The following is a 15542-nucleotide window of genomic DNA, read 5'->3' on the forward strand; positions in this document are numbered from 1 at the left end:
CGGAACCCCAACCCGACCATCTGATGAGATTTTTGTCCTTTTTTGTCGTTTCTCGCGTATTTTTACGCTATTTTGACGTACGTTTCGATCTTAGTAGGAAAACTCAAGAAATCTAAGAATTAGAAACCGTAGTGAAAAATGCCATGTTTTGGACACCAATTCAGGGAAAGAAACCATCAACATTTTTTTTTTGTTACGAGTAAATTGAAGCCAATTAATAATAAATGAAAATTTTAATGGCGGCTCTTTAACTAATTAAGTACAGGTTGTCAATGGAATAAGTAACCTGTCAGTTTATATCTGTTTTGAGTTTTAATTATTTTAGTTATTTCTTCAATCGTTTGTTATGCTTATCTATTCACTATTCTGTTTATTTAATTTATTCGCTTTAAATCTATAGCTAACATGATAAAGTTCTTTAATCTATATTGTCTTGTCGTTCTATTGTATGCTTAATACATTTATGTCGGGATAATACATGTTTATTTCACTTATATACTCTGAAATATAAATTTCGTACTCATGTGTTGCTTGAGATGCAGATATACGTGTCTTTAAGATTAAATAGTAAATAAAAAAAAATATGCGTAAATTAATAGTGTTGAATAAAAGAGACTTACTAAGTGTTTTGAAAAAGAGCGTCCGGACTTGGTGAAGAGGGTGAACACTATCATAGACATTACCCTCACTCGTACGAGACTGAGAAGTCTCATACCAGATGGGGTTGGAAATTATTTTAATTACACTCATACCGAAATGGGTATTGAGACGGTTGTGTGTTGTGACGCCCATTACCAAACATGGTATGGAAACGACCGTTTGATTATAGAGAAATGGTTAATGTCCACGTGCAATGGGGATCCCTATGGATCCCCAGCGACACTGGTATAAAAAAGGTAAAATGATATAAATGAATATGATAAAGAATTCAATTTTATGAAATAGTAAAGGGTTAATAACAATATGTCTTTAGAATATATACTATTAAATTGCTATTTTGATTCTTATCTTAATAAATGACATTGGAGGATTTACAGGTGAGTCGAAAAAATAATAACGTTTTCAATTAAACGAATAATGAATGTACTATAATTCGAGTTTTATTAAGAATGAGCTCCATTTGTTGTTTAATGGGTTTTATAACCCTTTGATTTTTCGTATCAGTAGTAAAACGTTGATATTCTTACTGAGTTAGTATAACTCACCCCCTTTATTATTAACTATTTCAGATAAGTACGACCAAGATTCGGATCTTGAACAGTAAAAAATTAGTTAAGAGATTGTCTTTTTTACTTCGTCAGTTTCGAGTAGAAATTAATCATATTTATTTTTCTTATGTTTTTTCTATTTAAGTTTTAAGAGTATTTCTGTAACTCTATTAGATATTTTAAATAATCGTATAAGGAATGTAATCCTAAATTTAATTTATTTCTATTAAATTATAAATTTAAGTATTATTTATTTAGTTGTTATTGAGTTTCACGCTCGAAATTCTTAATAGGAATTTGGATTTTTTTTATTAATTATCCTTATCCCATCAAAAAATAATTTGTGGGTTATTTTTTGCTATTATTATTTTGGTCATAAGGTTTGAAAAAAAAAATATTTTTAAGATTTATATTGTTTAACTAGAAAATATAAAAAATAATATAATTTAAAATTTATGAAATTAACGCAATTAAAAAATAAATTTGGTTGGTTTAAAACTATAATTTTTATAAAAAATAAACAGACTTTGATACTGCAAAAAGAAAATTTCATCCCTATAATTTTAGGTAACAATTCACTCTCATGTTAATTTTTTGTCACTAAATCTGTTTTTTCTGGGTTCATTATCTTTAGTTCTCAATCTTGCCTAACTTTGAGCACCGCGCTCTCTAATCTCTACTCCCACCCGCTGTCATGCTCGCTTCTCTCTGAATATCTCTCCCTTGCATCTTCTCTCTGGCAAATCAAAAGGCCTTCCTTCCTTCCTTCCACGAGAAAGAGCTGAGACCGGGGCCGGACCTTCTTCATCCGCGTGGTCTCGTAGGTGTTCCCTCGGGTCTCGCAGGCCATCATCCTGAACATTTGCCTTCAGGAGTCAAACACGGCCTCCCAACCCTTCCTTGCTGCTCTTTTCATCAGAGGTTCAGTTTGGCGCCTCTTCAGATCAGTATAGCTGCAAGTTTCGTATCAGCTCCTTTTCTGTTCGAACGGGTAATCTCTCATACTTTTATATTCTAAACCCGTTGGGGGCCGATTCATGGAAAATAGGAGTGTTTGATACACGGTATTGTGTTTTGTTTTTCATTCACGGAAATTTCTTGAACTTTGATCAAATTCATGGTTGGTTTACTTTTATGCTTTTTTAGAGTTTGGTGAAGTTTCAGTTAAAGGGATGTGTTTTAAATTGCATATCAGGATTGCATCTGTTCTTCCTAGATAGTGATTTAGAGTCCCAATAAATTCTTTTGCAGGGAAACCCCCCAATTTTCTTTATACAATTTGATTAGAAACAGGATGGAAGGAGGAAAAGCAGTTACCTGGATTCTTCTGTTGATATCTGTCTTCTTTCAACAAACAGTATCCCAGGTATTAATTTCACTTCTCATTCTCCTCAATTATAGGTATACATGCACATAAATTTCGTTACTTAAATATCATATCATATATATAGCTCGTGGAGCTACTTCCATGAAATAATATTATATATTCTAAACGGAAGTACCATATCATATATAATAAAGCATGGAGCTAATATTATATATTCTAGGAGGAAATATCTTATATATTTCATTTTTATGTTTGATTTGTTGGATGAAATTAGGATATAAGTTGTTGACATGTTCACTGCTGGGTCTCAGGATCTCACTCTGTATTTTTCCTTCTGTCTTTTCACTTTGTGCACAGGATATTGGGGAATCTGGAGCTGTAAGGTAACTATAATAAAGCATGTCATGGGATTTTGAAATGAAATTCGAAGGTTAATTCATAAATGCATTAATTAACTTTAAGCGTTATTATGTTTTGATTTGTTAAAGTCTCTTTTATTATGAAGAACATACTTTTGGGGTTACGGAAAATATAATTCTACTTATCTTAGAACTTTGCTTATGTTTAGAACTCTCAAGCAAGAAGAGGAGCACATTCATGAACTACATTGTTCCAGGGAAAGAAGTAGGGCAGCGTGGCAGATTATAGAGGATGTAAGGGGAGACTTATATTTTAGGCTTATGAAAAATTCATTGTGATTTCATTGACTATGAATGTGTTAATGACTGTTTGGCTGAGCCTTTTGTCCAGCATTTGGTGCCATTCATGGAAAGAGAAAAATATGAACTTTCAAGAAAATGTAGACTTCATCGCAACAATGATATGTTTAGAGATCAGGAGGAACACAAGATTCATGTGGATATAAATGAATGGCGGTGTGGATACTGTAAAAAAAGCTTCCGTGCTGAAAAATTCCTTGATCAGCATTTTGACAACAGACACTACAATCTTCTGAACATTGTATGTGGACTCTGGTTCCTTGTCTCGGTTTGAAATTTGAAGCTTCCTGTTCTTTCATTGTAGCATGAAAAACTTGAATTTTTTTTGGGCATATGGTGGTTTGCTTCATTCAAAACCATGTCTTTTGGTACCAATTTGAAATTTTGTCTTCTGTCTTGGATTTTTAGGCATTTTCTTTATATACTACCTGTGTTAAAATAAAAATTAACTGAAGTAGCACTTATTTGGATTTTTTGGACAGGTATCTGTAGTTTCTTTTTAGTGATTTTCTCATATTACTTTACCACTGCACAATTTGGTTGAATAAGGATATCCTTTCAAAATGTGAATTAAGATTGAGCATCACCATCTATTTTGTGTTTTTCCTTTTATTTACTGAAGTCTTGGTTAGCAAGTTAAAATAGTTATGGTAAATATCTATATGTATATATATATATATCTAAATCACAAGATCACTTGTTGAGCTAATGTTGCTTGTTCTTGTTTTCTTTTTTCAATTCTTTTAAACTTAGTTTGTTTCTCAATTTCGTGATGGCATACTTTTATCCTTAATTTGAGTAGAAAACGCCCAATAGAAGGACTGCAGTTCTTTACAAACTCCTTACAAGATATTATTATCTCGATAACAACTTGATCCATCCTCTTTTCTTTTGGTTAAAAAGAGGCTTGTGTTGATGTATAACAAAAGTTAATGAATTCAGACTCATTCCAAGTGCTTGGCCGACTTATGTGGTGCACTGCATTGCGATTTTGTTTTAAAATCAAAGACACCAAAGACCAAGTGCAACCCTGCAGCTATTGCAAAAAATCGCCACCTTTGTGAGGTTAGTTTGGATTCTAATATACTACTTTGCTTGGAAAGTTGATACAAGTGTGTTTCCATGTTTAATATGCAGACTGCTTTACATGCAGAGTCTTGCAGATAGCTGCTTTCCAATTAATCAGGGTCTCTCAGCAAGTCGTCTTCATGGTACTTTTTAGATCTAAAAGAAGAATTGCAATCATCTTATTTTTCCTTTTATTATGGTCATAGCCTGATATTAGCATGCTAAAAAATAATCTCATATTGAAGTTAATTTCTTCTGCTCATGGTTTTTCCTCATGTACTTGAAGAATTGTTTTTGCGCCAATTTTGTGATGCTCACACTTGCTCGGGGAAGAGAAAACTTTTTCCTAGAGGTGGCAAGGTAATATACGGGGAGTTTCGTTGTTGTAGTTTGCATTCTGGGTTAGAGGTCAGATCATAGCTAAATTATCCACGTAAACCTACTGTCAGTTTTCATGCTATTGCGTGCATCAGCATAGCTAATCAAGAAAATGTTCTTCTGTTAAATGTGACCTTTCTACCTAACTTCTTTATTTTGGTTTTCGAGGAAGAATTCCCAAATTTAAGAGATTGACAGTGCACTGGCAAGTTATCACACTAAATTGGCTAGAAGTTTTCTTTGGTTTCTAATATTCTAAAAAGTTATCAGTTGTCTCTCTGGTGGGATCCATTGTGAACATAACTTATAACGATTTTCAATTTATGTTTTCATTCTTTTCTAGCACGTAAGTCCATATTTCATCTGTGCAGAAGCAATCAAGTGTTTTGTACCTTGCTATTGCAATACTGAGTATGATGCTGCTCCCTGTTTTCTATCTGGTGGTCTGTTTGCATCAAAGGTATTATTTGTGGTCTAAGAAGTTTTTCTTCTTGGTCAAGCTTTTGCAACAGTTCTGAAATATTTTTCATTACATTTTGCAGAGAGATGAGGAAGGGAACTCAAGAGCTCCAGCGAATATCGCACATTGGACGGAAAACAAAGCCTTCATAGGTGATGTTTATATTCAACAATAAACTACTGAGTATTGAGGTTGATATTTGAGTTTGTATAGATGAGTCACTTTTAAGATCTTGACCTCAAAATGGTATACAGTTTCATAAGGTTCTGGACAAAGTCAGTATAGGCTTCAAGAAATCTTTCTAGTTGAACGGACGATTCTAACTTATGTTGCATTTGAAAGTAGGTCTTGTTTCCAAGAGGCATGAATGCTTAAGTGGTAAGGATGACCTATCATCCTCCTTTGGGAGAGTTAGCATGTACTCTGTCTGTTTAGCAAGGAGGAGGGGGTTTGAGCAGGCTAGCTTTTATCTTTTGGGCATATCCTATGTGTTGTCCTGGCCTATGACCCTGCTAAATAGACCTGAACAGCACAAGGATGATATGATATTGCTGGGTCCTTGTTCATATCGATGCTATATTCCTGGCAGAATGTTCTTTATAAGTTGGCCGCTACACAAGAGTGCTCATAATTGCAGTCAATAACCTTTATGAGGATGCTGACTATAGTGATAATTTTTTAAAATCCTTCTCTGCTTGCAGTAGGCCATTCTAAGTGGCAAATTGATATGATACCTTGCAAATAATTCTTGTATTGGCAAAATTTCCATGTAGTCTCAAGTGCAAAAGTGTGGAGATGATTTTCCGCCATACCAGTTTGCACATGAGATTTTTGAAGTTGTGCTGGCTTTCCTCTTTCAGGAGATTTTGGTTGGTGAATACAATTTTAGACTTAAGACTCCATGTGGCTAGTATTCAATAGATATTTTTTTAATAAAATATTATACAAAACATTTGTGTTCACTAGCAATGGTAGTATTGAAATACAATTTATATAGTCATATTGTATTTGAGGAGAAAAAAAATTATATTTTTAGAAGTTGAAATATACTTATATATTTTATATTAATTTTTATAAAAAAAATGCATGTATTTAGTAAGTAAGCAATTATTTGTTGAAAATAAATTTTTTTCCAATTAAAAATTTTGGAAAAAACAATGTAAAAATTTTTAGATAAATTATAAATTTCTGGTTTTGTTGTAATATATATAAATTTCAGCTAAAACAAATTTATGGTAATTTTATTATTTATTTTGGTTCAATTTAGTTTCTGTCTTTGTGTTAATTTTGTCTCCCTACTTTTCAAAAACATTTAATAGGTATTTAATATTATTAATATTTGTCTTTCAAAAAATATTCAATTTAAACATTCTCCATCTTCCATACTTAACACTATTAAGATTTGTGTTTCATATCACCAAAATTGACATGTGATAATTCTCTACAAGATGACTTCTCCAAATTAAGTGCAACGTGTGACATGATATGGTAGCTAATAGAACACTTATTTTACTTTATATTGATCTGAACTGATATAAGATTAAAAAATCCCTCTCCTTCTTCTTCTTCTTCCTCCCACGCTCCCTACAATCTCTATCGTCCATGGTCACCTTTATTTCTATAAGCCTTCCTTGTTATTTTTTGTTGACTTGAAAGAACCAATACATCCTTTGAAAAAATAATGCACCATTTTATTACCTTTTTTATGCATATGGTGGAGAGAAGATTACTTATTAGAAGATGGGGCTTGTTTGAAGCTTCTGAGTTCTTCACTTCTTAAGTTTTGAGTTTTTGCCAAATAAACTCTTTGTAGTATTGTGTGTGGTTTAAAAAAAAATAAGGAAAATGAAGAAATTTCAGGTTTGCAAATGAATAAAAATATGCATCGGATTTGCTGATGAATAAATAAGCTTTGAGTTTTTCAACTTCTTAAGCTTTAGATTTTTGAAAAAATCCCTCTTGCATATTATAAAAGGGAGGAGGAAGAGAGGAAAATGTCTTCTAGTTTTGGTGTTCATGTTTTAGAAAAAAATGAGAAAACTTCACGAAGTGTGGTTTTTTTGAGGTTCGGAAAGAGAAATGAATAAGCTTTTACGATTGTGGAGGTGACCACCGTTCATTGGAAGCGAAGAATGTGTCCCAACGACAAAGATGGGAAGAAGAAGAAGGCTTCATGTTTGAGGATTTAGGGAATTAAGATTTGATTTTTTTAATAATCTTAGACCATTTTAAATTAATCCAAAATAAAATAATCGTCACATTAGTTGTCATGTCAAACTACACGTGGCAACTAACCGTAAAAAAATATGTACAATAAAAAAGATCACGTGTTATCTTTGTTGATACATGGTATAAATATTAACAATGTTATTTGAGTAACTTCCCAAATTGTAAGTTGTGAGTTGATAATAAATACACATGTGACTATTAAAAACATAAGATACCTAAATTGTCCACATGGTGGATTATTGGCCCGCATATATCTCCTTGTATTCTTTCCACAAATGTAATGTAGGGGATTAATCCCAATTTTGGCTTATTACAACTTAATAATTAATTTTTTCTAAAAACAACTAGCACATAAAAACGCATTTGATTTAAAAATTTTCTGATTCTTTTACATAAATTTATATGAATTCTTAATTATTCTATGAATTATTATTAAAATAGAATGTCATAATCGATCATAATAAACTCTAAAAAAGATTTGGATTTTATAAATGTTTTTGATCGAACAAAATACTCGTAATACGAAAGTATGAACTATTTTTTTTTTTATTATATATCTTAATATGATATCCATTTCAACAAATATTCTTAAAACTTAATAATTCTTTTTATATTTACAAGATAATAATGCATTATTTATAAATATATTTGTTCTCCAAATGATAATATATTAGCGATTCCTGAGCCATTAACAATTTCTTACTATTACATATTGTACTAACATTGGCTTCGTCTGGTATTAAGTGAGAAAATATTTTTTAATCTTTTAATATGACATGTATTAGTGCACTATCAATCAAACATGTAATTTTGTTCTTTTATTTAACCCAATTAAATGTTAAGAAGCGTTCACAAGTTAAATTGAAGATTAAAAGATTGTCCAACATACATTAATATTTTAATCTGAATAACAAATAATTTAAGAAAAAATAACAAAATAATATGAGAGATAGCTAATTATTTTTGTGGCATTTATATTTCTAAATTAGTCATTAATGATTGTTTATATATTTTTAAAAAAGTCATCTATATCAAAATGTGTCATATTGATAAAATCTTTGATCGAAAATATTATTTTGAGAAAATAAAAATTATCCCTATATCCTCTCATTTTTTTTAATTAAGTTTGATAAAGATTAACTAAATATTTTGACACACAATGAATACAAGATAAATGTTTTTTCATGCCATCTTGATAATATATTTTTTTATATATTATTTTGATTACTATAATATTCATTTTTTTCTTTCTTTTATAGTTTTTTTTTTACTTACGTTGGATATGATATTTTAAAGAGAATTACTATTATGATCACTTTTATAATATTTATTTACGCCCATAACTATGCAGACCATGATACCATCCACCTTCAAAATTATTAATAGTTATCATACTTACTTTCAAAGAATGGAATAGAACAAATTAGATGAGATCTATAGTTGTTTATTAGTAACTTATTATTTAATCTAGCCAAAAGAATATATGAAATTAGTTCGAAATATTTTTTATAACTTTTTCTCTGATATTACTGCTACAAATTATATTTGAGACATGAAAAATAGAAAAAAATATTTTAACATATCTTTATCAGTAATATTTTCTCGCACGACTTTAATTGAGAACTTATGTATATTATTGCAAAATTATGTACCCATAATTTTAAATTCTTGCAATCTTAAATGCATCAAAGCATAATGTAGTTTTGAAAGAATTAATATTTTTTTTATAGTCATGATATTCTCTTTAAGTTTCTGTAAGTTCAATTTGATATTTTAGTATAAAATATTCAATTTTTTCAATCCTTTTTGAAGAGGGTGATGAAGGGAATCATTATCTTTGGCATGATTTTGGATTGATGCATTATTCTCTCTTTCTTTTTTTTTTTTTTTATTGTATCTATAAAACTCATAATATCTAAAATAAATTTTAACATCAAATATCCATAATAATAATTCTTACCCATAACGCCAATGGCAAAAAATTCAAACTTTGTAAAGTCTGTCATGATAAAGTTATTACAAAATATCACCAAATATATTAACCCAAAATAAAATTATGAAGATAAGAAATTAATTAAAATAAATATATTCGTAATCTAATTAAAAAATAAAACAAAAATTTAATTAAAAAAATAACATTTATATATATATATATACTAAAATCATTAAATGAGTAAAGTATATTCGAATAGAAAAAGAATTAAAACCATATATAAAAAAAATATTAGAATTGAATCATACTGATAATATGTTATAAATTTTTTTAAAAAGAAATATGATAACAATAACAACCATGAAATTAACAAAAGATGAGTATGGGCCAAAATAAGAATTATTTTCTTTCATTTCTCTAGTATCTTTTAAATTGTTTATAATTTTTATTTATAAAAATACAAAATATTATAAATTAATATAATAACTAAATTATATTAATTCTATGAATTATATTAATAGACATGCATAATAAAAATATAATAATACTTAGTAATATTATAAATATATTATGGGGAGGATGTAGAAAAAGTTTAGGTACATTATAAAACTTCTGATTTAGTCATAATATACATACCTTTGGATACTTTTAAACTGTTAAGTTTGGCATGGAATTTAGTTTTAAATTTGAGAACTCAATACGGTGTCCCTTAATTTAGTGATAAATTGCAGTTAATATTCTCAATAAATTTGTTTTAAATTATGAAAATATAATAATAATTAATATAATACATATATATATATATATAATGAAATACATTTGTATAATTTAATTTAACGTAAATTAAAATACCAAATAGCAATTATTATAAATTATATTTTTATTATATTCAGTTGTATCATTTAAATAAAAGCAATTAATTAGTTCTAATTAATTTTATTAAAATATATTTTATTTAATTTTTAAATTCTATAAAAATTAGATACTCCTATAATTTCTTATCATTAAAAAGTTCAGGAATTGCAACAGCATCAAATTTTAAGGGGAACAAGAAAAGCTTCGTTGGAAATAGTTTCTTCAACAAAGAAATTCTCGTAGCGGCAGGGAATCCTGATACTCTGGAGTCTGGACTCAAAGTTTTCAGCTTTGCATACCAATAAGGCTTCGTGCGTCCCGCAAGGTGTGATTTTCTTCGCTCCGGGTTTCATCACAATTTTCTCGGTACAATGGCGACTGTCGCAGTGGTATCCCAGTTGAAGAAACAGCCTCGGCCTGGCCGGGGCGGATACCAGGCACACGGGCTAACCGAGGAGGAAGCTCGGGTACGAGCCATAGCGGAGATCGTGAACTCCATGGTGGAGCTTTCTCGCAAGAACGAGACCGTGGACTTGAACGCCCTCAAATCCGCCGCGTGTCGCAAGTATGGGCTTGCTCGTGCTCCAAAGCTCGTGGAAATGATAGCGGCGCTGCCCGAGTCGGACCGCGACTCGTTGCTTCCTAAGCTGCGGGCTAAGCCGGTTCGAACGGCATCTGGGATTGCCGTCGTGGCCGTCATGTCAAAGCCGCATCGGTGCCCCCACATAGCCACGACGGGTAATATTTGCGTTTACTGTCCTGGTGGACCAGACTCCGATTTTGAGTATAGTACTCAATCTTATACCGGTTATGAGCCAACCAGTATGCGGGCAATTCGAGCAAGGTATGGTTTTTGCGTCGCTGTTATACGTGCTTTGTTGGAGAATTAGGGCTTTACAAACTTTCTTTTCAATAATTTTGTTCGTAGTTAAGTGGTAATATTCTTCATTATAGAATCACAAACTAGAGGACTTGCTAATTTGTAATCGGTGAATTCTGGGAATGATAGGGATTAGGATGATGTAAAGGAGCTTGTATAGGTTATCTTGAACGGGGAACTGTGACTTTGGTAGGGTTTAACTGGGAACTATATATGGTAGGGTTTAACGTGGCCTTGACTACTGGTGCCGAGTTTTAATGGGTTTCTTTTTCTCCTGTATTAGGGGTAATATTCATCATTGAAAAATCACAAACTATAGGAGTTGCTAGTTTGTAATTGGTGGATTCTGAGAATCATAGGGACTATGGTGATGGTAAGGAGCTTGTATAGGTCATCGTCAACTGGGAACTATCACTTTGGTAGGATTTAACTGGGAACTATACATGGTAGGGTTTAACATGACCTTTACAGCTGGTGCTGGGTCTTTATGGGTTTTTTTTCCTCCAGTAATAGTGTTCTAGAGGACTTGCTAATTTATAATTGGTGGATTCTGAGAATGATAGGGATTATGGTGATGGTAAGGAGTTTGTATAGGTTATCTTCAACTTGGAACTATCACTTTGGTAGGGTTTAACTGGGAACTATACTTTGTAGGCTTTAACATGGCTTTATAACTGGTGCCAGGTTTTATGTTGGTTTAGCAGGGCTTAGGACTTGATGTAATGATGAACTGATTGTTATCACCTTTACTATAGGCAAGTCCTTGAAAGTCTTTGGGTTACACTGTAAAAATGTTTTGAGATTCACACAATATGCTTATGGTTCCAGGTATAACCCATATGTCCAAGCCAGGAGCAGGATAGATCAGCTAAAGCGCTTGGGTCATAGTGTAGACAAGGTTTGGTTCCATCTCCATTAGGGTTCAAACATTCTGTTTTGCTGCATGAAGTTCCTTAAGCCTAATCGCAGTTCTTCTAATCGATATTGCTTAACTTTTTCAGGTTGAGTTCATTTTGATGGGTGGTACCTTTATGTCACTGCCAGCAGATTATCGTGATTACTTCATAAGGAATCTCCATGATGCTTTGTCAGGCCACACCTCTGCCAATGTTGAAGAGGCAGTTGCATATTCTGAGCATAGTGCAACAAAGTGTATTGGCATGACTATTGAAACGTGAGTTACTTTCTTCATTTGTTTGCTCTGGCAGTTTTTACCATAACCATGCTATTGTTTTTAAGAAAAAAATCATTTTCCAGGTTGTGTTAAAATGTGAACTGAAACTTCTCTCTTGTTGTGTGTTCATGTTTCTCAATCATCAAAATGGAAAGCTTGGGTTATTTTTATAGTTTGCACATTTTTTTCTATCAGTTTTTTTCCCCTGCTAGTTGGCAGTCTAAAATGTCTTTATTAACAAATATATATCTTCTGTTACCAGGAGGCCAGATTATTGCCTTGGACCTCATTTGCGGCAAATGCTTTCTTATGGTTGTACACGGCTGGAGATTGGAGTCCAAAGCACATATGAGGATGTTGCACGTGACACAAATAGAGGGCACACAGTTGCTGCTGTGGCTGACTGTTTTTGTTTGGCAAAGGATGCTGGCTTCAAGGTAATCCAAGGGAATACTTGGACTTGTTGAATATCCACCTGGGAATTCCAGAACAGGGGAGTGCAAATTTATGTATAAAATATATTAACATGTTAATCAAAATATCAATAAGATCCTTAAGATCCTTGAAAGTATAACGAGGATGACCTTTAATTAAAAACTATCTTGAACTCTACGAAAGTTAAACTTCAGTGCCTTCAAAAGCTCTCATGTTTCTTTCTTTCCACGCCACCAGAAAATAGCAAGGGGAATGAGGCCAACATGCTTTTTCGGTCCACTGATCTCCTTCCACACCGAGATCTCCTCCTTTACCAAGCCGACTATCACCGAATTGATACCCAAGAGGCTATAAGAGACAGTCCAAAGTCAATAGAGGGGCACCACAAGAGAATGTGGTTTCATGATTCCACATCCTTTTTGTATAAAAAACAGCCATTCACCAAAATCCTCCCCCTCCTAGTCAGCTTGTCCGGTGTAAGAATGCATCCTCTAACTGCATCCCAAGGGTGACGCGATAACCCTCCAAATTTGCCTGAAAGGAAAATCATTGCCCATAACCCTTCTCTTTGCCAAATAATACAAACATCCATATTTTGTAAAGGAAATACTTGAGAAAACTTTAGAGAAGTAAGAAGCTTTTTCTGGGATGATGCACTGTTTCTCTCAATTTTGTACAAATTTGTTTGAACTCTACTTGGTGTTTGCTGTATAACTTCCCTGATAAAATATTAGTTGAAGACACTTATATATTATATGCTTCCTGACAATGTTTCTACCCAACTGCAATTTTTATTAAGAGTAGTTGCATCCATCAAATATTCTCTCTCATTTTATTGTGAGATCAGGCTTGCTTCTTGTACACGCAGTTTAATAATTCTAATGGTTTTTGTGTAGGTTGTTGCTCATATGATGCCTGATCTTCCTAATGTTGGGGTCGAAAGGGACTTGGAAAGTTTTCAAGAATTTTTTGAGAGCCCATTATTCAGAGCAGATGGACTTAAAATTTATCCCACACTTGTCATCCGCGGAACTGGGCTTTATGAGCTTTGGAAAACTGGCAGGTATTTTTTAATTTCCTTTTAAAGAAAATGTATTGTAATTAATATAATTTTAATTAAAATTAGATAGCATAGATTTGAGACCAGTAACTGCTTGTAACTTTGCATAATCCAGCATTGCATGTTTGGAAAGAAATTTGCATTCATTCTTAGTTCCATTTGCAGATATAGAAATTACCCACCTGAGCAACTTGTGGACATTGTGGCAAGGATCTTAGCCATGGTACCTCCTTGGACACGTGTTTATAGAGTTCAACGGGATATTCCCATGCCTCTGGTTACTTCAGGAGTTGAGAAAGGAAACCTTCGTGAGCTAGCTTTGGCACGGATGGACGATTTGGGTTTGAAATGCCGTGATGTTCGAACACGGGAAGCTGGAATTCAGGTAAGGAAAATGCTTATCGAGTCTCATGCTGTGATTGAAATACTTTGAAGTTCTAGCAGCATGTCTCTTCTTGGTGCAGGACATTCATCACAAAATTAAGCCGGAAGAAGTTGAGCTTATACGTCGTGATTATACAGCAAACGAGGGCTGGGAGACATTTCTTTCATATGAAGACATACGCCAGGTATTTTTGGAATGTTTTATCTTTTTGTGTGTTCCTGGGTCATGTTATGTACAGTACAGGTGTCTATATGTTTTAACCTGTCGTAAGTTACGAATTTTACACCACTTTTTCCACGTGTATATTTAGTAGGCCTTTCTGTAGCCGTTTGCAAATATATATCCAGAAGTACATTATTAAATGGTTTTTTAATTTCGTCTGAAAAGTTCATGTTGTAACCGAACATAAAATTCACAGTACTTAAATTATTTGGATGCAGGATATTCTGGTTGGTTTGCTGCGCTTGCGGAAATGTGGCCGAAATGTTACTTGCCCAGAACTTATGGGGAAGTGTTCAATTGTCCGTGAACTCCACGTGTACGGAACTGCAGTTCCTGTTCATGGCCGAGATGCCGACAAATTACAGCACCAGGTAATATAATGATACTTCTAACAGTAAATGTGGTTACCCAGAGGGAACCAGAGCCAACTCTTTATATTACTATATTATGGTGAATGCCCTTTAGAATATAAGATTGATGGCTTCAAATTTTTGAACATGGAAATCTCTGTGAACTTCCTCTTAGGGTGAGCACCGAGGAATCGGAATTGACATACAACACTTTTTTTGTGTCCTTTCTTGACAATTTCACAGGGCTATGGTACACTTTTGATGGAGGAAGCAGAGCGGATTGCTTGCAGAGAGCATAGATCTGAAAAGATAGCTGTTATTTCTGGTGTCGGAACTCGGCATTACTATAGGAAATTGGGTTATGGGCTTGAAGGGCCGTACATGGTTAAATATCTTGTGTGATATAGGGACTCATCTGGTGGTGCAACACAATTTTGTAATCTTATCTAGTGGGATTAGTGTAAAAATTTTCTAACTACTGATAAGTAATTTATTGGAGTGAGCTTGCATTTGTTATTCTTGCCATTGCCCTCATTGTCATGTATTTCTATTTTGGAATTTTGTAGAACAACATCTATTGATTTCCAAGTTTTGTATGTCTGGTGTGATTTTACTTTTCTACTGATCAGACCTGACCCCCAAAAATATCATATGAATCTTTTTCATACAAAGACCTTACTAATGTTTTTCCTACACATTTTAAATTTTAGCAAAAGAGAAAAAAGAATAATGTTTTTAAGATACATGTTATAAAATATTTTCCCCTTTAGATATTATTATTGTATCTTTATTTGCATTTACTCTCTTATAAGTATATATTATTTTAAAAAGAGAAAAGTAAACTTGGTTAAATATATCA

The 15542-nt window shown here is 32.6% G+C and overlaps 2 protein-coding genes across 2 annotated transcripts; both read left to right on the plus strand.

Annotated features, from left to right (window-relative positions):
- The first annotated feature begins 1805 nt into the window (after positions 1-1805).
- LOC110823045 (C2H2-like zinc finger protein) lies at positions 1806-6122 on the plus strand. Its single transcript, XM_022053312.2, has 11 exons — positions 1806-2199; positions 2460-2574; positions 2893-2918; positions 3104-3188; positions 3286-3495; positions 4197-4319; positions 4408-4465; positions 4609-4682; positions 5072-5160; positions 5243-5312; positions 5506-6122. The coding sequence occupies exons 2-10, from the start codon at positions 2503-2505 to the stop codon at positions 5310-5312; spliced, it is 807 nt and encodes a 268-aa protein (XP_021909004.1). The 5' UTR covers positions 1806-2199; positions 2460-2502; the 3' UTR covers positions 5506-6122.
- A 4216-nt stretch (positions 6123-10338) lies between these two features.
- ELO3 (radical SAM domain-containing protein / GCN5-related N-acetyltransferase (GNAT) family protein) lies at positions 10339-15279 on the plus strand. Its single transcript, XM_022053310.2, has 9 exons — positions 10339-11021; positions 11886-11955; positions 12059-12231; positions 12494-12668; positions 13563-13729; positions 13892-14111; positions 14191-14295; positions 14552-14704; positions 14927-15279. Exons 1-9 carry the CDS (start codon positions 10549-10551, stop codon positions 15083-15085), a joined length of 1695 nt encoding a protein of 564 aa, XP_021909002.1. The 5' UTR covers positions 10339-10548; the 3' UTR covers positions 15086-15279.
- The last annotated feature ends 263 nt before the right edge of the window (positions 15280-15542 follow it).

This window comes from Carica papaya, chromosome 9, assembly GCF_054855325.1.
Source record: "Carica papaya isolate Zhongbai chromosome 9, ASM5485532v1, whole genome shotgun sequence".
NCBI lineage: Eukaryota > Viridiplantae > Streptophyta > Magnoliopsida > Brassicales > Caricaceae > Carica > Carica papaya.

Coding starts and splice junctions, on each gene's coding strand:
- LOC110823045 (XM_022053312.2), top strand. CDS start 2,503: ATGGAAGGAGGAAAAGCAGTTACCTGGATTCTTCTGTTGATATCTGTC. Junction 2,575..2,892: donor TTCAACAAACAGTATCCCAG/GTATTAATTTCA, acceptor CTTTGTGCACAG/GATATTGGGGAATCTGGAGC. Junction 3,496..4,196: donor ACTACAATCTTCTGAACATT/GTATGTGGACTC, acceptor TAATGAATTCAG/ACTCATTCCAAGTGCTTGGC.
- ELO3 (XM_022053310.2), top strand. CDS start 10,549: ATGGCGACTGTCGCAGTGGTATCCCAGTTGAAGAAACAGCCTCGGCCT. Junction 11,022..11,885: donor ATGCGGGCAATTCGAGCAAG/GTATGGTTTTTG, acceptor TTATGGTTCCAG/GTATAACCCATATGTCCAAG. Junction 14,112..14,190: donor CACGGGAAGCTGGAATTCAG/GTAAGGAAAATG, acceptor TTCTTGGTGCAG/GACATTCATCACAAAATTAA.